Below are 21,480 nucleotides of genomic sequence, written 5' to 3'. Positions count from 1 at the left end.
GAAACAACACAGTGTTTGTGCCTGCCTAACCTCCAGGGGCAGGGAGTTCCAAAGAAAGGGGACCACCACACTGAGGGCTCTTCTCCTGGTGGACTATAATCGGGCCCATAGGTCCACGTGGAACCACCAGGATCATGCTCTCCAATGACCTCAGTGACCAGGCAAAAGTTAATGTGATCTTACGCTGAATTAACAGAACCATAATGCCCAGATCATGGGAAGTAATAAGCCCTATTCAGAATCTGTGTAGAATCAACATGTGAGGAGAAGAAGCACTCCACCCCCCCCACCCATTTCTGTTGCCCTTTACTCATGTATGGCAGTCTGAAGAGGAGTGCCTCCTGTATCCATGGAGGAGGTGCTCCACCTGAATAAGCCCCTATGATTTTCAGACTGTCGTCCTACACAATGGACAGAGCAACGGAAAACATAGAGCAATGGAAACATGCGAGGAAGGAGGAAGGTCTGGAGCACTCTTTCTCCTCGGTTGTTGATTCTACACAGATTCTGGATGCCCAATTCGGTTCCACTCTATTCTGGTCAGGCCAAATCTGGTCAGGCCAAATCTGGAGCACTGTGACCAGTTCTGGGTGCCATATTTTAAGGACATTAACAAACTTAAGTGTCTCCAAAGAAGGGTGACCAGAATAGTGAGGGGTCTGAAAACCAAGTCCTATGTTTAGCCTGGTGAAGAGGAGATTAAGGGCATACATGATAGCGGTCTTCAAATATCTGAAAGGCTTTCATGCAGAAGATGCATGACACAGGAACCCTGGGAGGTTCTTGGAAGCTTATTAGGGCTTCCTCAGTGACATACAATGGCAGACGTTTCCATGAAACACAGTGTGCCCACTTCTACCAGTCTTCTTCCCCTGCAATGTGCAGTGACAGGGGCATGATGCCGATTATCTGTGACACTCTCTTCACTTCATTGGGTGCATCCCCTAAAACACTTCTTTCCAGAAACAGAGAGCTTGTGGTTGAAATTCAAGGTCTACTTGGCAGACATGTCCACGTGGAGAGTCATGGTTCTACCATACTTGTGCCACAATAATAATAATTATTCTGTATTTCTCGTCAAAGTTTCTGAGTAACTTGGAAAAAAGGTGGGTAAGGGGAGTTTCTAAGTAGCTTGGGAAAAAGTTTCTAAATAGCTTGGGAAAAAGGTGGGTAAGGGGAGACATGACAGAGGTGTACAAAATTATGCATGGTGTGGAGAATGTGGATAGGGAGGCATTTTTCTCCCTTTCTCAAAATACTAGAACCCAGGATCATTCCATGAAGCTGATTGGTGGGAGATTCAGGACAGATAAAAGGAAGGACTTCTTCACACAGACACAGCACAAAGTTAAACTATGGAACTCGCTACCACAGGATGTAGTGATGGCCACCAATTTGGATGGCTTTAAAAGGGGGTTAGACACATTCCTGGAGGAGAATGCTATCAGTGGCTACTAGTCCTGATGGCTCTGGGCTACCTCCAGTCCCAGAGGCAGTATAGCTATGCACACCAGTTGCTGAGGAACATGGGCAGGAGGGTGCTTTTACATTTGTCCTGCTTGTGGGTTCCCGGTTGACAGATGTTTGGCCACTGTGTGAACAGAATACTGGACTGGATGGACCCTTGGTCTGATCCAGCATGGCTCTTCTTTTGTTCTTATGTAATATTCTGATCTGCCCAGTGAAACATCAAAGCTATATTGTGGTGGCAAGGCCCTTATAAGTCATGAGAGTCTACCCATGGTAAGTTAGCTGTGACTACAGAGATTTCAGTTCTGTTCCCCCTCAAGAACAGAAAAAACAATGTATTCTTGACATTTTCAGTAAAGCCAAAATGTCACATTCTGTGATGGAAAAAGAGCGAATGTGCCAAAGAACGAGAGATCTGCCAAAGGAAGTATTTTAGAAGCACTAGTAACACTTCTTCAGGGTGGCAAACGAGTCTGTTTGGGACCCCATCCACATTCTGAGCTTTCTTTATCAATTACTTCTCCTAGAAAATGAAGAGTCGTCATTGCAAACTGCCAGTGACTTAACAAAATGATTGACTGTGGTTGCTTCTAGTCAGCAGAAGGTCTATACATTACAAATGTCTTGTCCATTATGTCTCTGACAGGACAGACCACTGGAGCTTGAATGGCATTTACACTCAATCAAATGCTAATATTGATTGAAAATGCTGGGTTTCATGTACAGGGAAGGAGAATTCCATCACTACATCATGTGTTTCTTGCACAAAGCATTTAAAGAGCTTTCCATCTATATTGCCCTCTTCATCTAGTTATTCTTAGGGCTATGGATAGATGTGTTTTTAATTGCACTGCATATGCCTTGGAGATGGGCAAACCATTCCGCATCCTTTCTGGAATCTGTTTTATATTCTGGTACGTACTGACATCTGGGACCATGCCAGTTCCTAATATGTTCCTGGTCTGTTCCAGTCGGATTCACCCACAGTTGAAATCCAAGGCTTGCCACCTGTGTGGCAGAATAATCAGCATATTTCTTCCTGAACCTTTACTGCTCATTTCTCAAGTTGATGAGCTCTAGAAAGCTTGTAGCTGTTAGGTTTGAAGTAGTTTATACTCTAGGAACATTTTCTGCAATTAATCCACTTTCTGTATCACACGATTTTCTGGATCTGCGTTCTGGTGTATGGGTAGCCCTGCCTTTGAGCAAGGGGGTTGGATAAATGACTTTATAAACCCTTCTAACAGTGCAATCCTCTGCATGTTTACTCAGAAATACGTTCCACTGAATTCAGTGGAACAGACTCCCAGGCAGGTGTGTATAGGATTGCATCCTAAGTCAGTTTTCCTACTCTGGGGTTGCCAAATCTAGAGACTCCATTCCTCCTGACCTATTTTGTCAATGGTCCCTTTACCAATCCTACTGTCTAACTTGCAAAGAGAACAGTTGTGGCTTCAAATAGGGGACTGAGAAGGATGAACCAAGAGACCACTAGACAACTGTGGTGGGGACTATTGCTACGGCATTGCCCCTTGCAGCCACCAAGCTCTTAAAGCAGGGGGCAGAACCTCTCTCTTCTCTTGGAGAAGCTCTCATGGAGCACATTTTTTACTCTGCCGCTTTTGTCTTTGGCCCCACCCCCTTATTGCCTTTGGCCCTGCTGCCAAAGTGAGCAGGGCCAATGGCAATAAGGGGGTGGGGCCAAAGACAAAAGGGGCAGGGTCAAAAATACCAGCAATTTTTAGCATTAGGCTCCTACTGCTAGTAACTAAGCCGTAAAGGAAATGTGGGGGAAACTGCACTAAAGCCAGGAAACCATGAAATGATAGGTGATTGGGGAAAAGGGGGTGGAACTGGAACTGGAAACCCAGAGGGCTGGATTGGAACCCTGGGCCTGCAGTTCTGTGCCCTAGTCTTCAAGTGTTTCCATCTTCATACCTTGTAATTCTACTTCCAACACTTGGATTCCATGTATTAGAACGTAACTTTTATAGAAATGTTTAGATGGGGTAGCAAGTAAACACCAAGAGTACAGATAAAGGACCACCCCACCCAACATACAAACACACAAATTATACATGGCCAACTATGTATAACCTCAGCTATAACAATATTTATATTTTACTGTGTACTGAAATCCAGACAAAAACACAATTGAAGAAAATGATCAATGATAGCACATCTTTTCCCTCTTCTTTCTCTCCCTTGAAACATGAGCATTTACATGTTTAATCATATTCATAGTACAAAGTAGTATTTTACAATTTATAATACTACAGCATTTCATAATACCTTTTCTACTACTATAAAAGGCTCTAAGATGTGGTGTCTTGTTTTATATACAAAATAAGATCCAGTAAAATATATTGAAAGGAATAGACTGTTTTATATAGTTATCTATCTCTCATCTATCAGAATTATTTTTATCAACAATACTTTTATAGATTACGTATAGCTGTGGTAAAAGATGTTCAATAAAATTTTAGCACTAGAGACTGTTTTATTTAAAAACCCAAATATTTATTTTTAATTTTTGCTGTTCACTTGTATATTTCCACAAACTGTTTGATTATACTACTCATTCTCACAAGTAATGGATTTAGACCTCATCCAGTTTTTTTTTAATATAAAATATGAGAAATACAAAACAATTTAAAAGTTGCATTGTGCTATTAGTATAACATATGGTCTATACAAGCTGCCAAATAATTTCCCACTTTCACAATGTGACTCAGGCTGGAAAAGGGAAAAAATATATCTAATTTGTTTACTTCAAGTTTTATCTTAATGTTCAGCCATGCAATTCAATAAGGTGTTTTTAAAAACTTAAGCATCTTTGGTTCGGCATACTTCATCTTTGGCATTTCCTTGAAAGAGTATAATACATCTTGTCTGCACCCAAAATTTCTCGAAAATAATGTGTTCCTTCAGAACTGAATTTAAATACAAAACCAGGCAAGTGCCTCAAACTGCAATGCAAATTTCAGCAAGGAAGTACAACACATCCCTCTATTCCCTTAAACCTGAAAATGCCTCAAAATATTTAATTTTAAGCATGGAATCATAGAATAGTATAGTAGGGTTGGAAGGGGCCTAGAAGGCCATCAAGTCCAACCCCCTGAAATGATAGGTAATAATCATTTCAGGTTTGATTATTAACTTAGATGGATAATTATCCATCTAAGTTAGGCCAATGTATGTTAGATAGAGGCCTATGTTTGTAGATAATGATGCATAATCTGTGAAAAAGAAAAGACATTTAATAGTGACTGACTGACAGCACAATCCTACACATGCCTACTCAGAACTAAGTTCCACTGCAGCCTGCATTGCATTCTGAATGTCTATCTGGCACCACAACCAAAAACACTGGCATGCACATTTATGGGCTGCTCTGCACTTAGGGTAGCCAGATGCAAAAGAGGGGAGGGCTCCTGCATCTTTAATGTTGTGGGAACTATTAAAGGTGCAGGAGCCCTGTCCTTTTTTGCATCTGGGCCACCCTAATTCCATGGAACCATGATTACTGCATGTACACAGCATGTACAATTAGGCTCCTCAGATGTGTGCACATGGGTGTTTAAAGGCATCAGGACTGGCTTCTGGGCAAAATGCCCTCAGAGGGTCCCCTCCCAGTTAGTGTTGCTCAGGGGCATGGGAAAATGCTTAAGAAGACAGCTTACACACTCACTGCAGCTGCCCCTCTTAGCACCAGTTGGTAAGGGGAGGAAAAAAACTTAAGGGGGCCCACCCAGCCTAGTGAAAACGTAGGTGTCAGTGGTGTAGGGCTCTGGGCCCCCAGCATTTGCCCGAGGATACTGTGTGGTGCCACTGGGCCAGAAAGGTCTGGGTGTACGTTGTCCACTCTTTACATATTCACTGTAAGAAATGATTTACACACAGCAATTAGGTTTGCCATGTAAAGGCTGGCACTGATTTTGCAGTGCTGGTGTGACATCTCTGATATGCAGGTGATGTACTTTCATAGCTTCTGATGTACCCCATCCTAAGCACTTCTGAGCTGGCACAGCAAGCCTTGGAATCAGGCTGTTGGTAAACTGCTTTTAACCCTATTGTATTACAGCACCAATTAGCCTTCTTATTGCGTCTGTGGAAAAGTAACACACTGAAAATAGTTCAAGCTGCTTTTCCCGAGACACTGAACATAAGAAGACTGGCTCTCATTCTTTCACAAGAACCAGGCCTTAGGATTATCACATCTTGACTCAAAGTTGGAGGATATATCTAATATAGAGAAAGAGTTTGCTGTGCTGTGAATTGGTTGTGAAGTCTATATTGTTATTAAGATTTGTCTCTAGCATACTAGCCAATCAGATATTTATATGTCTGCCTTGTCCCTCCTTGCTCACTTGCCTGAAAGGTTACTATTTCAGCCACCAACCTTGTTGTATCCTAGCTGGAGGAAGAGGCAGCTGTTGCTACTGGGCAAGCAAATGAATGAGTGGGAAGGGTCAAGAGTAACATACCAGCATCTGATTTCTCTGGTATGCTAGAGGAAGATATGAATAAAAAGACACAGGCCAGATCTACACCTTGTGTCACATCATTACGATCCCATCATGGTAATGCTATATCCGTCCTGTGCATTTATACCTTGTAGGACACACAATGACATTTGTTGTGGTATTATGGATAATGTGGAATAAAAAGCAGGAAATAACACTACGATGGCAGTATATCAAATGTGTGATATGCCCCAACAGGTTACCAGTGTCCTTCAATACTGCTATTAAGCAGTAGTGTAGATATAGCCACAGTGAGCTCTCTTTATATATCACATGTTTCTTCTGGCAAAGGGGCTTCTTTTCCCCTTAAAAGCTGCACCGGAAGAAGCATAGAGGATGAAAGGAGGTCACTTGCTCTATGTCTGTCTGCCATGCAATTATTTTTCAGGCATTTTCAAGGCCAGGAACTGGCATCCTGTTCAACCATCCTGCTCAACCATATACGTAGTTCTCCTTTTGAAATCAATAGTATGCTAGATCCCAATCCTATGTACATCTACTCAGAAGTAAGTCCCATTGAGGTCAATGGGGCTTGCTCCCCAGTAAACGTGTATAGGGTTGCAGCCTTAACCACTTAAGTTTGGGTAGATCACCCCATGTAATGAATTCTGAAGTCGTCACTGGTGCAGTACCAACAGAAGATTTTAGAACATAGCATAACTACTGTACATATATTTGCTTTAAAGCTCAAAGCCTTCCTTTCCTCAGTTAAAAATCCAGAGTTATAAGAGAGATGAGTCAATACATTTTAAGTTAATTTTACAAAAACAAAGAAGTTTAAAGAGCTAGAAAAATAATATAAGAGGCTAAGTATAGATTTTCTACCATCATCAGCAGATTTGGTAGAAAAGTTAAAGATGATAGCACCAATAAACTCCAAGGGCACTGCATATGCCTCAGTATGCATGAGAAGTGATGAAGATATAAATTTTGGCCAGAAAAGTTGTGTATGTTCCTTGACGCCAAAGCTTCATTTCAACATCTAACAAAAAGTCTTTGGGTTCCTTCACTTGCCGCTGAAGGTAGACAATGCCTGTGTAGGAATTAAGCTTTCTGGTGCTGAAGTGGTTCTCTTCATTTCCTTTGTTGATGGTAAGGATTATGTTGTCTCCAGCATAAGCAGGCGAGGGACCAATTCGGAAAATATGAGCTGGCACGACAATGTTAGTTTGGAAGTTAAGCTGATAGTAAGTGATTCGCAGTGGAGTGTTTTGGCACTCCAGATAGCTGAAGCAGTTGATACGCTCGCATCTCCTGGGAGAAGAGGAAAAGGAAATATTTAGCACTGCAGTAACTGTGATTCGAAAGATATGCATCTGGGTGATTTGTGGAGTCCCAGAAACCTCTCTCTTGTGTTAGGCGGATACACAGCAGAGCTGCAGACTTTGAACGTGCAATTAACAGCTGCTTGTTCTCTTTTTCCAACACTCTTTACACTGATGCAACTGTCAGCATAACAGCCAAGTATTGAAAGATCATGAACCTTCAAAGCCCTTCCTGGAAGCTCTACAATGAGCACATAAAGGGATACAGACAAAGTCATACTGTGTAAGTTGCCTGGATAAGGACTCTGTGATCCATCAAATGCTCAGTGCTCTGATCAGGCTATACAAAATCCTAGAGAGCCATGCTTACAAGGGCTGTAGATTTGCTGTTTTCATTTCAAGGTGTACATAAGGAGCTGCCTTATACTAAATCACAACAGTGGTTCAGGAACCACATCTGTGTCTGGGATGGCTCTACAGAGTCTCAGGCAGAGCTTCCAGGGCAGGCCTTTGGGCAAATACAATGGATGCTCTACTGTCAGAGACCCCATCTTGATTCTCATTATATGATATTATTTTAATCCGTATACTCTTGTAGGAAATTTGTGGAGACTTTGGCGGCCCAGTGCGCACATAATGAGAAGCCGCAATGGGTGAATTTATCCACGGGGCTTCTCGTCGCGGCAGTGGCTGCCATTTTGAATATTTGGGGTGTGGCGAGGTGTGCCATAGCTTCCTGTTACCTGCAAACATGGCAAGGGTGGGTTGATGGAGAGGTTGACAACTGACCCACAGCCCTAAAACAGCCCATGGGTTCAGGGTGGCTCTTCAACCACCCCAACAAGCCACCCTCACCAGGTTCGCACATAATCAGAAGATGCAGTGGTGGGGGCTTGACTGGCAACTTGGTGTCTGTGGGTGCGACAACCCACCATGGCTAATAAGCTAATAAGCCATGGTGGGCTGCAGTGATCATGTGAACTAGGTCTGTATTTCTGGTGTTCTTGGGAGGGTCCCTCTCCGCCATGGCAAAGTCTGCAGGGACAGCAAAGATTGCCTGGGTGGAAGCGAGAGGCAGCATATTTTGTCTTGGGACAGGCTAGACATAGGTTACGTTAGCTGGAATGAGAGTCAGGAATGAGGTATACCAAAGTACATTTATTTTTATTTGATTTATTATTACATTTATATCTTGCCTTTTTTCCTCCATAAGGAACCCAAGGCAGCATATATAAACTTCATCCTCTTCATTGTATCCTCCTCACAAGAACAGCACTGTGAGGTGGGTTGGGGTGAGAGTCTGTGACTGGCCAGTGACCTTCCATGGCTGAGTGGAGACTAGAACCCAGATTTCCTGACTCCCAGTCCAGCACTCTAGCCACTACACCACACTGGTCTCCAAACCATCCAAGGAGCTAGCAGGTTGAGGCAGTTAGAATTTAAATATCGCATCATATACAAAATAAATAAGAAGCAACATTTCAATATGGAATTAGAGATGACAACATATAAAAGACTATCACTAAGAGCCTCAGAATGCACATTAACAGACCCCTTTTAATTCCTAGAATGGCAAGTGGGTGTTCATGCAAGCGAAGCACTGCCCTGTCTCACTGTGCAGTATCTTTGCCCTTAAAGAGACTGGTCCAGTAAAAATAATCACCCATTTTGGTCCCTTGTCCTCTGGAATTAACAATGCCTCTCATTTTGAAGGAAGGCCTTAGAATCTCCTTTTTAAAAGTCATGATTTACTTCTATTTTCCTTCTTTTCCATTCTCAAAATCATGTCATCTAAGCCCAATCTCCACGCTCCCACACAATATAACAGTAATTAACATCAAATTAGGTTTGTACCAGATGTCCATAGGCAAATGTTTTGGTACAAGTGGGGAGGCTTTCAAGGGGAAGGGGCCCAAAATTTCCTCCGCACCTTTCAAGTGCTGACCTGTTTGAATCTGCTCTTTGTCTCTTGCTTCATTGCCATTAAAAACTAGCAAACAGCCATCGGGAACAGTGATCCCAGCCCCTCACGAATTAGGTCGCCAGTGTGTTGGTGTAATGATGCCTCTTAGTCAATTAGATTTGGCTATTTTATGAATGAATGAGTATTTACACCAATAGTATATAGTCAATCAGATTTGCTTCCTGTACTCACTTTGGATGGGCAAATAATTATGCTGCTGTTTACGGCCTTCTCTGAAAAAATGCCTAAAAGCAGGGTGCTTTTTTCAGGGCATGAAAGTGTTAATGAAAAAATGCCCCCCATCCTTGTTTTGGCTCAGTCCCAGCTATATATTCTTCAGAATATCTGAAATATTTGCCTCCTCCCATATGAACCTGTCTGTAGTTTAAGATCTTCTTCAGATGCCCTTTTGCACGTGCTACCACCAAGAGGGGCTAGGTAGTAGGTTGGTGGGAACATGGGATAGGGCCTTCTCTGTAGTAGCACCCCACCTGTGGAACTCTCTCCCAAAGGAAGTTAGGCTGGCTCCTTCTCTATTCAGTTTTAGGCAGGCTGTAAAAACTTTTTTTTAGTTTTATATGGCGTTTTAGTATTTTAAATGTTTTCCCTCCACACCCTGTGTTTAAGATTCTCTCCTGCACTTAATTCTGCTGTTGACGATGTTTTAAAGTTTTAAATGTGTTTTTTAAAGTTTTCACAATTCTAAAAAGTCTTCTTTTTTTACATTAATGCTTTCATGTTGATATAGGTTTTAAGTGTAAGTTTCTGGAGGGGGGCTCTGTGGGGGCTGAAAGGAAGTCATAAATGTATAAATAAAATAAGTAAAAATAAATATATGATCCAAAGAGGTCCCAGTAACATCAGTTGGAATACACTGAAGCAAAAGCCTGGAGACGTTTAGTCATGGCTACTTTAAAAAGTTATCCTTGATGTGATTGCAGTATGCCATCCAAAGAAAGGATAACAAGAGCACTCTCCGCTTGAATTAATAAAAAGAACAGGAACACAACCCATGTTCCTTCATGTTATTTTTATGGTTAGCTCTCAGTTGGCTTTGATGAATAGCATCACTTTGTCTTAGCCTGCTCTGCTCTACAGAAACTGCTGTAAATCCAGTGGACAAATAGTTAGATCAGAGTCTGGGAGACCTGGGATCAAAGCTCCCCTCTGTAACAAACTCATTGTGTGGCCTTATTCAAAGACCTTGAGAAGAGCACAAGTAGCCTTAAACAGGAGCAGTAGGGTTGCAACAGTCAATGATCAAACAAAATAATTATTGTAGAGAATGCTAAAAAACCACCCTGTGATATAGCTGTTGTATATTGGAGGCTGGGGAGGGGGGATTTAGTGGTGGCATGGGTTGGACTTACGTATCAGACACTTTTCTGTAGTTTGGTGGGCACTCAAACAAAAGACATCGGAAGCTGCCTTGGATATTGTAGCAAGACTCTGCTGTTGTACAATTGTGGGTTCCCATTGCACATTCATCAATATCTGGGAATGAAACATATAGGAAAGATTACATAACACAATTATAAAACAGTGTAGCTACAACCTTATTCCAAAACCATGCAAGAAATATCACCTGGATGAACAGACTTTGGGTTAAGTATGGGAAAATATCACTGTGATACATTTCTGTTAACACAAGTGGGGAATGCATGCATTTTGCTTCGATATAATAAAAGTTTAGCATTAAGCCTATCTACCTATTTGTGAATAATTTACCCATTTTGTCCACGGGCTGGCAGCAAGAGCTCACTTGACAGGTATCCTCTCTGATACTTATATTTAAGTTAAATATTTAGTATCACTAGAACTCTGTGATGCAGTTTGCAAAAAAAAAAAAAAAAAAGCACACAGAATATGTACACTTTAAAAATGCATACATTAAAAACCATGCACAAAATGCATTTATTTGCAGAACAAAATCATTGAAAAATCACTTGAAAAAAACGCATACATGTGCAAAAGTGCACAAATTTTTCAACATTTTAAAATGCATACAAAAATGCATTAAAAAAAAAAGTGCCTAAAAAGTTTTTGTGGACTTTAAAAAAAATGCAATCTGATGTGAAAATTGCTTGAATGACCCTGAAAGTGACAACAAAAATTGAGAAACTGAGCAAAATCAGGCATTACAGATCCACCCACCCCTGATAGAATTCTCTACTCCTCAATTAAGATGCAAAAAGACAACCAAAGTCAGTAATTTTTCACACATGTAGGAAGCTATAAAGGTTTGGACTCTTTCCTTTTTGTGGACCTGCTTTTCACTGGCATCTTATTTGGACACATTACTTTCTAAATGGTTGGAAGCATCACATAAGATTCTTTTAAAAGCCCCAAATTGCATATATGAAGCTGCCTGTAATTCCACTGCATTCAAAAAATTTTATTTCCACATAATGTGCTTAAAGATAGAATTAAAGACCATTTTGTTGCTAGGCACAAGAACAATTCTTGAACAATAAGATGACAAAATAAGAAACCGTGGTTCCGAAGATACGGAATACCAGATGCAATGGATCCAGTTCAAGCAGGAAAAAACCTAGCTCAGCTCTTGTAGCCACACAGAAAACTCTCAAATGTCTAGACAGCATTCAGTGGTTTGCAAATAAAATAAATGTTAACAGACAATCCATGTGGCAAAGTACTGTGGTGAAATTTGCCAGTTGTCATACGGGAGACAGACTCCTAAAGAAATACTGTAACCTTCCCTGAGGGTCTAGAATTGTTCTTGCATGGAGTGTGGCTTGGTTTAAAAGCCCAAGGGGAAAAATTAAATATGAAGTCAAAGAGAAGTAAAGTAAATTAAGCCCCTCCTCACTGATTCTTAAAACTAGGTAAAAAAGTAAATTGTTTCCATATGGTCGCAAAAAATATTTACTTCTCCATCTTGGCTCTCTGAAGCTTTACCACACAACTTTGAAAACAATGATCCATAACATACAAACCTACCATGCCAGTTCAAACAGATCAGCTTGAATTCACTAAGCCGTAAAAAGGCCATGAATGAAACAGAAAGGAAAGGAAACAAACATTTATTGGATTTCAGGATGAAATATCCTGGATAAAAAAAATCCTTTCCCTTGCAATCTTCCTACGCATGGTGTGGAAGAGAGATCACATCCTGTTCTGTTCACTGGGCTGTCCAATGTTCAAGAGCTCTGGAGTTCACACATGGTTGTAATGTTTAAATGGGTCTCATGTGCTGGAAATCCAACATGCACAAATCATGTGGCCATTATCTCCCCAAAGTCTGGACACCGACCATCTGATTTGGGCTTATGACCAAGAGAAGTTAGAAGTTAGGTGTGCATACTCTGTTCAGATCTTACTCCGATGCATGGGCTTCAAGAGGTGTCATGGGCAGTATGATTTTGGTCTGCCTCCTCCTCCAAAAGTAAGGAAAAGTTAGGGGACTATCATAGAATATCATGATCCAGGTCATTCATGACTGGGCTACAAAGAAACACCGAAGGACCTTCAGTTAGGTTCATTTCCACATGTACTGTGGTCAAAAACTGTTTTAGACCTCATACACCAATTTTTGAGGCAGTAATTGTAGTACCATTGATATGCTACCAGTGTTATTGGATTCTGTTAAGAAAACAACAAAAAGGAAGAAAGGAAGGAAGGAAGGAAGGCAGATGTTCAGTTTCAGAGACAACCGATTTAAGCATATCAGAGTATTTACATAGCCAAAAGTGCCCCTGCTGTGCTATAGGGACAGTAGCAGTGGTATGTGCCTATGTCAGTCTTCCTCAATTTGGTGTCCTCCAGATGTTTGGGACTATAAGGGTGAAGGGGAGGCTGGCAGCTGCAGCAGTGTTTCCATGGGTGTGGGAGTTGTGGCAGGTACTTGGTGGCCTAGTCAACAGTGGGAGGGGCACCATGGACAGCCTGCCCAACGCTCATCAAAATCTGGACCCAGGCCTATTAAAGCAACACCATTCATAGACATATTCATTATGCTAAGGGATTATCAGGCTTACAGGCTGTAACAGGGAAGCCCACTTTGTCCAGCATAGGGCTGACAAAAGAAAGATACATTCACATGATACGTTCACCACTTGAAAAATATCATCCAAAGTGGAAATGGTCTCCATTGCAAAGTATTATGTTGGAGATGACATCTGACAATATGAGAGTCAAAGAGTGATCTATGATGGCTGACTCATACATGTAAATCATCATTTGATGAAAATGAGGAGAACAATCCTATGACCCCTAGGCAGTTTCGGACAGGGGTGGGTGGGGATAGGATAGTTGGGATTCCTGGATCTGAGGTCAAAGACAGTGCTCCAACTTCAGACCCAGGAGTCTGAGCTCCCCACCCCCTCACAGCTGGCGTGGAGAGAACTGCACCAGCTGCCTCTCTGAGCTCTCAAATGTCAGCTCAGAGAGGAGGGCAAGGGGGCAGTTCTGTGAGCAGGGAGGGGAGGAGACTGGGGTGGCCACCTTACAAACAATCCTGCCCCCCTAACCTCATTCCATCTCGCTCCCCACTACCTCAGCTAAAATGCCTGCCTAGCTAACATGCAGAGCAGGGGGAGCGCAGAGGCGATGACGGCCTCCGCGCTCCTCTGCTCTGCATAGGATGCTCGTCAGCCTCTGAGTGCAAAGGCTGACAGGCATTCAGATAGGATTGCACCTTCAATGAATGATTAAGCTGCACATGTGAATTAGGCCTTACTTCAGTGAACAGTTACTCTGGTCTTTATTGGACCAACTATAACCTCACAAGCAATGCAATTCAGCAGAAGGCAACAAAGGACAAGTGTCTCCAAACTTATCCCCCTACCCAGCTGTCCCCAGCTGGCGGAGAACCATGGTAGGAGGCTATGCCTAGACTTGGAGAACAAGCAAAAGAGCTTTCTTCAGGGGCTCCCCCCAATGAGCCACACACGGGAAACAGAGCTCCATATAGTTCTGCCACTATAATTTCACGTATTGTTATTTTTTATATATATATAAAGGTAATATAGCACACAGGAGACATAATGTGATGTAACAAGGAGACATAATGTGATGCATGAGGGGGATGTGAGGCACTTCAGCCTCATTCTTACCTCGACAAGTCCTCCCGTTTGCCCCCATTGTATATCCTTGATCAGGGCAAGCACACTGATAACTTCCAGGTACGTTGAGGCAGCGGAAAGTGCAGAGAATACCTGCACTTTGTGCACATTCATCAATATCTGGAATAAAAGCAATTACAACCATATAAAGCAACATGATTCTCCAACACAAATGTGCAACAATATTGGTGTAGGAAAATCCAGAATGTACCTTTACAAGAATGGCCATCTTCTGCTAATTGATAGCCTTGCCTGCAGTAACACTGATAGGAACCATAAATATTAGCACATTCTTGACTGCATGGATTGTTGTCACATTCATTGACATCTGTATAAAAAGTGAGTACAGAAACCACATTTATTCACTGGAACCACTGACACACCCCTGTCACTGGCCAGTATTAATTACTGAAAGAAAGGTGAAAATGCCCCACTGTAGACAGTCACTGAATAAGTTGCCGAATGGAAAAATGTCTTGTGTCTTGAAGCAAGAGGATAGATGTCCAGCTTGCACATACAGAAACACATATAATTATATAATTACTCATTTTATGAGTTGTGCAAGTGGATGCAAGCAAGCCAGAGGCTCATCATGTCTTTTTTTGTAATATTTGAGCATGATTTGGATCGTGTCCCACTCCCTGGAAACTGAACATTGGCTGAGGATCTGAGAAGCAGGCCGTTAGGGTTGGTTATGCTGCCTCCTGACTGAAGAGTTTAGGTGATTTATCATTGGCCTAATCAAGTAACTGATTAATTAGCCAATTAAATGTTACTAGATCTGATGGTTACCCAAACCCCTACAAAGTGAAGTTACCACTTATTAGAAGGGAAGACTATACGTGGTATTTTCATTATCATCCCTGGATTACTGTAACATGCAAGAAACAAAAATAGCCTCTAAACAACAAACGAGCTTGCACTTAACTCAAAATTCCACTGATTAAATTTTGCCCACACTGATAGATCAACTAACATTGATTAATCTACTGCTTAAACAAATGGAAGGTTGTAACCCGATTTTTTTCACCATTCCAACATAAAGAAAAGAGATGATGAACCTTGCCTTGAAGCTGAACATTTTTATAACATGTATATACAGACTCACATAGGAGATAGTCACTCATTTTATGAGTTATACAATTGAATGAAAGTAGACCACATGTCAACTAAGGCAGGGCCTCACCACTATAGCTTCCTATATGAAGGGACTCCTAGGAGTGGGATGTTAGCTTATATCTAGGGACTACACAAAACAGAAATGTACCATGAACAATAGATATTGGATAACCACCACAAAGTATCGTTTTTTTAAAACCTAAAAATGCAGGCTTGGATCCAGAGATGTCTTGCATGAGCAGAACGGCACTTGTGCTTGTACAAGGCAGCTCTGCCAAATTCTTCAAATTTTCCTGTCTCACTGCAGTCCTCTATGCTGTTTCAGAGAGTCCCTTGACCAATAGAAGCCATTTATTGAGGGGTGCAGAGGGCTGTGGTTGGGATGACGGAAGCCCCATTGCATGAGTGGAGTTCTGTTCACACTGCTCTGGATCCAACTCATTGTCTTCAATCAGCATACATTTATTAATACTCCAGTTCAAATCAGTGAGAATTATGGGAACAAGGATCAAAATGAGAATATGAAAATGAACAGGAAAAAGGGGGAGAGGCTGAAGGATGAGTACTAAGTGCTTCTATATAGGGTGAGTTTACAAGAAAATGGATTTGCCAGAAACAAAACATACAACTTGGGCTGCAGTCCTATACTCACAAAGTGGGGAGGAAGCCCCATTGAATTCAATGGGCAGAATCCAATGGGGCACTTCCGCCCCTGCCAGTTCTCTTCTGTCCTGCCGATCGCGTTGCACAAACAGCCCCCACTGCTTGGGCAACAGCACTTTAGCGCTCCTGGGGCAACCTGGAATGAACAGAAACGCTTGTTTCTGGAAGGAGGCAAATCACCAGAGCTTGTGCAAAGGAGCTCCACCGATGTGCCTCCTTCCAGAAATAAGCATTTCTGCTCATTTCAGGGCTTCCCCTAGGAAGCACTAAATCTCCCTTGCACAAGTGGTGGTTCCCGCTCATGCAACACAGCCAGCAGGACCCACTGCTTGCACAACGGAATTGGCAGAGCAGAAGAGCATTGGCAGGGCTGAAGGGCCCGTCAGAAACTGCCCGATGGGACTTCTCAGTAGACAGGAAAAGCATTGCACTGTTGGTGATTTCTGAAGTTGCTGTCATGCAACAAGGTTCTATTCAGCTCATTTTAAGGACTTCTATTTTTGCATAGTTCATTCATGGAGGCGTATAAAGTTGACCACAATCAAGATGCTTGACCAAGGAAGTTTTAACTAAAAATAACAGAAACTAACCTTTAGAACAGCAGCCAGAATTATTTACCCTGATTCAATTAAGAAGATCCACACATATAATCATTCTTACACAAGTATATCATTCACCAGATCACCGACACAAATAAGATGCGCATTCAGCTACACATCCAAATGCGCATCTGAGATACACTGTATTGCCTTGAATGGGATGCACAGTCAGATACACGTTTAGTAGTATTTATTTATTTAAAATAATTTTTAAGGCCACCTTTAAGGGTGGAAGCCTCCCAATTTGAATTTGCATCCTTATCTACGTTGTCGCACATGCAGCCGCATGCTAACCTCCCCATCCAATATGAAGTTTGATGTCATCACTACTGCTCATGAAATTATCTGCTCACCAACACAGATCAAACTTAGATCGTTTTTGTCAGTTCAGCACATGAAAAACCACCAATGCCTGGCTTGGATTGTGGCCTCCATACCTATGAAACCCAGCGAAGCTCATATAGCATCCCAGAAAGTAGCCTGTCTACATGTGTTGCTCTCATAGTTTTGTCCTGGAAAAGAGTAGCGAAGTACCTTCACAATGTTTCCCATCATAAGCTAGGCGAAAGCCAGAAGAACAGGAACAATGATAGGACCCCGGTGTATTTTCACATGAGTGTTGACATAGTCGGCCTGGATAATTCCAGCATTCATTGATATCTGGCACAAACACAGAGTGAACACAAACATAAAACAAGGTTGAGAGTCAGGAAGAGAAGAAAATGGCTAATGTGTTGGGGGCTAGGTTGTATAATTGCTTTGATCTCAGACTTGATATTTCCTTATACTTTGTACTCTAATTAGTGTGGACGAATGTTGAAATATAGAAACAGACAATTAGTGCTACGTTAAAAAGGTAAAGGTGTCCCCAACCAGTCGTGTCCGACTCTAGGGTGCGGTGCTCATCCCCGTTTCTAAGCTGAAGAGCCAGCGCTGTCCGAAGATGCTTCCGTGGTCATGTGGCCGGCATGACTGAACACTGAGGTGCACGCTGTTACCTTTCCCGCCGAGGCGGTACCTATTTATCTACTTGCAATTTCTTGCTTTCGAACTGCTAGGTTGGCAGAAGCTGGGACTGAAGACGGGAGCTCACTCCGTCACGCAGCACTCGGGTCTCGAACTTCTGACCTGCCGACCTTCCAGTCTGCAGTTCAGCGCCTTAACCACTAGGCCACCGTGGCCCTTAGTGCTACGTTAGGAATGTACATTCCCTTTGTTTCTGCAGGTTTTCCAGATTTGCACTCTACGTTCTCAGATGTCCATGGAAAGTTGCCTTGTGCAAGATATCCTTGCACTACCAAACAACTTCTGTGCATGCAACTATTTTTAAAATTCCCAAAAGAGAAGTTGTGCAATGGGATGCACATTACAGAGGAGGGTGTAATGTGGGATGTTGGAGAAATCTGCAATGGAATCAAATGAGTTCGAGTTTCTATGAATCTGACTGGCAAGTTCTGCAGCAGACCAGCTTTTCCCAAGATGCATGGATTCAACAGACTTGTGGACCAGATTTTTTTTACTTTCCAAAATGTTATGCAAATTCAATAGGAGAAAAATATGTAAAAAACAACAAAAAAAAGCAGAAAACGTGCATTTTCCCCACAGGCTAAAGCATGAAAATGCACATTTGGGGGGGATTTGTGCATTTTGGATAGAGGATTTGTGCATTTGGGGGGATTTGCACATTTTCTCAACTGTGAATTTGTGCAAATGCGAATTTGTGCAAATTCGGGAAATTGGAAAATATCTGATTCCTGACAATACACGAAATGCAGACAGAACAGATTTTATAAAATCTCCAGGGTATGCTCATAAATGTTGACACTTCCAACATATACAGTACATCCCCAGGGTATGCTCATACATGTTGACACTTTCCGTGGGCAACTTCATGCAGCCTGTAGATTTTAATTTATTTATAAAGAAATCAATTTGCAGTATTGCTTGCACCATGACTTGTACTGTCAGTGCTGATTCTGGATTACGTAGCCACCAAACAAGGCTACCAACAGCAGCAATGAAATCAATATTTTCCAACACTCACAATAAAGCTGCGTCACTGTTTCGGCATTAATCTGTGATTCTTTTTTAAATCCTCTCCAATATATATCCTGCATATATCCTTAGATATGTATTTAAACATGGGTTTTTCTCTAAAAATATTATTTAAATGGATATGTTTTCTGAAAAATAGTGTTTAAACATATTTTGATGCATTTATGATGCAATCCTCCCTGGGAGTAGGCTCAATTAAATATAATGGGACTTATGTCTGAGTAGACATGCATGAAAAGGAAAGGTTCCTCCTGTGCAAGCACCGGGTCATTGCTGACCCCTAGAGGGAAGCTGCTTGTGCTGGCGTTTTCATGGCAGACTGTAGCGGGGAAGGCAATGGAAGGCAAACGGCCCCCCGAAATCCATGGCGGAATGGCCTGCCCCCCGCCCCCCCCATGAATCCTCCCCGGGATGAGACTTACCTGGGGTGGATGTTCCAGATGGCAGCGGCTCCAGCGGTGGCTTTGGCGGCGGTGGCAGCTGGTCTTTCGACCAGCTGCCGTGGCCGCCATTTGCAGTCTGGTCTTTGCCATGATAGGCTATCTAAGTCTTTACGTAGCCTATCACGTCTGGGTAAAAACAAAAACAATGGTGTACGCAAATGGCGGCGGTTACGGCGGTCACCATTTGCGTTCCTTATTTTTCGCTGTTTTAATCTACGTAAATATTTACGTAGGCTAAAACATTGAATAAAAAAGGAATGCAAATCATAGAATCATAGAATCATAGAATCATAGAATAGTAGGGCTGGAAGGGGCCTACAAGGCCATCGAGTCCAACCCCCTGCTCAATGCAGGAATCCAAGTCAGAGCATCCCTGACAAATGGCTGTCCAGCCTCATCTTGAAGGCCTCCAGTGTGGGAGAGCCCACCACCTCCCCAGGTAATTGGTTCCATTGTCGTATTGCTCTTACAGTCAGGAAGTTTTTCCTGATATTCAGCCGGAATCTGGCTTCCTGTAACTTGAGCCCATTATTCCGTGTCCTGCACTCTGGGATGATCAAGAAGAGATCTTGGCCGCCTTCTCTGTGACAACCTTTCAAGTACTTGAAGAGTGCTATCATATCTCCCCTCAGTCTTCTCTTCTCAAGGCTAAACATGCCCAGTTCTTTCAGTCTCTCTTCATAGGGCTTTGTTTCCAGTACCCTGATCATCTTTGTTGTCCTCCTCTGAACCCTCTCCAGTTTGTCTGCATCCTTCTTAAAATGTGGTGCCCAGAACTGGACACAGTACTCCAGATGAGGCCTAACCAGTGCTGAGTAGAGGGGAACTAGTACTTCCCGGGATTTGGAAGCTATGCTTCTATGAATGCAGCCCAAAAGAGCATTTGCCTTTTTTGCAGCCACATCACATTGTTGGCTCATATTCAGCTTGTGATCGACAACAATTCCAAGATCCTTCTCGCTTGTAGTGTGGTTGAGCCACGTATCCCCCATCTTGTAACTGTGCATTTGGTTTCTTTTTCCTAGATGCAGAACTTGGCATTTATCCCTATTAAATGTCGTTCTGTTGTTTTCTGCCCAGCACTCCAGTCTATCCAGATCACTTTGAATTTTGTTTCTGTCTTCCAAAATATTAGCTATCCCTCCCAATTTTGTGTCATCTGCACATTTGATCAGCAGTCCCTGCACCTCCTCCTCCAAGTCATTAATAAAAATGTTGAAGAGCACTGGGCCCAGGACTGAGCCCTGCGGTACCCCACTCGTTACCTCTCCCCAGTTTGAGAAGGTCCCATTGATAAGCACTCTTTGAGTCCGATTCTGTAGCCAACTGTGGATCCACCGGATCGTTGTTTCATCTAGCCCACTTTGAGCTAGTTTGCTCATCAGGATATTATGGGGCACTTTGTCGAAAGCTTTGCTGAAGTCAAGGTATATGATGTCTACAGCATTCCCACGGTCTACAAGGGAGGTTACTTGATCAAAAAATGAGATCAGATTTGTCTGGCAGGACTTGTTTTTGACAAATCCATGTTGGCTTCGAGTAATCACGGCATTGTTGTCAAGGTGCTTCCAGATGGATTGCTTTATCATCTGCTCCAGAATTTTCCCAGGGATTGATGTCAGACTGACTGGTCTGTAGTTCCCAGGTTCCTCCTTTTTACCCTGTTTGAAGATAGGGACAACGTTAGCCCTCCTCCAGTCATCTGGCACTTCCCCCGTCCTCCATGATTTCTCAAAGAGAATAGACAGCAGTTCTGAGAGTTCTTCTGCCAGTTCCTTTATGACTCTAGGATGCAGTTCATCTGGCCCTGGAGATTTGAACTCATTCAAAGTAATGAGGTGTTCCTTGACCATATGCCTGTCGATCTCAAGCTGCAATCCTGCCCCTTCAGCATGTACTTCACCTTTGCCAGCGGGGTCATAGACCCTCTTTTGGGAGAAGACTGAGCCAAAGTAGGAATTGAGCACCTCTGCCTTTTCTTTGTCATCTGTTATCGTTTTGCCATCCTTATTTAATAGCTGAACCACCATTTCTTTCCTCTTCCTTTTACTATGCATGTAGCTGAAGAAAGCCTTTTTGTTGTTTTTAACATCCCTCGCTAACCTCAGCTCATTCTCAGCTTTAGCCTTCCTGACGCCATCCCTGCAATTCTGTGCTATCTGCCTGTACTCTTCCTTTGTTACTTGGCCTTCTTTCCACTTCCTATATGTGTCCTTTTTTGTTTTCAGGTCATCCCTAAGCTTATTGTGAAGCCACATTGGCTTATTCTGTTGTCTTCCACCTTTTCTTCTTG

At 42.5% G+C, this 21,480-nt stretch overlaps 1 protein-coding gene across 1 annotated transcript in view; it reads right to left on the bottom strand.

Annotated features, from left to right (window-relative positions):
• Nucleotides 1-3,568: 3,568 nt before the first annotated feature.
• Nucleotides 3,569-21,480, bottom strand: part of LOC146354844 (fibulin-2-like) — an 86,890-nt gene continuing 68,978 nt past the window's right edge. The window contains exons 12-16 of the mRNA XM_084839957.1: nucleotides 17,224-17,349; nucleotides 14,520-14,636; nucleotides 14,300-14,428; nucleotides 10,595-10,718; nucleotides 3,569-7,250 (exon numbers count right to left, since the gene is read on the bottom strand). Of these exons, the coding sequence (XP_084696083.1) occupies nucleotides 6,893-7,250; nucleotides 10,595-10,718; nucleotides 14,300-14,428; nucleotides 14,520-14,636; nucleotides 17,224-17,349 (854 nt within the window). The 3' untranslated portion in view covers nucleotides 3,569-6,892. The remainder of the gene's footprint in view (nucleotides 7,251-10,594; nucleotides 10,719-14,299; nucleotides 14,429-14,519; nucleotides 14,637-17,223; nucleotides 17,350-21,480) is intronic.

This window comes from Heloderma suspectum, chromosome 2, assembly GCF_057233095.1.
Source record: "Heloderma suspectum isolate Gila_16-S chromosome 2, 16-S_ref, whole genome shotgun sequence".
Classification (NCBI taxonomy): domain Eukaryota; kingdom Metazoa; phylum Chordata; class Lepidosauria; order Squamata; family Helodermatidae; genus Heloderma; species Heloderma suspectum.
The sequence above is the reverse complement of the archived record's forward strand: the minus strand, read 5'-3'. Positions and strand labels throughout refer to the sequence as shown.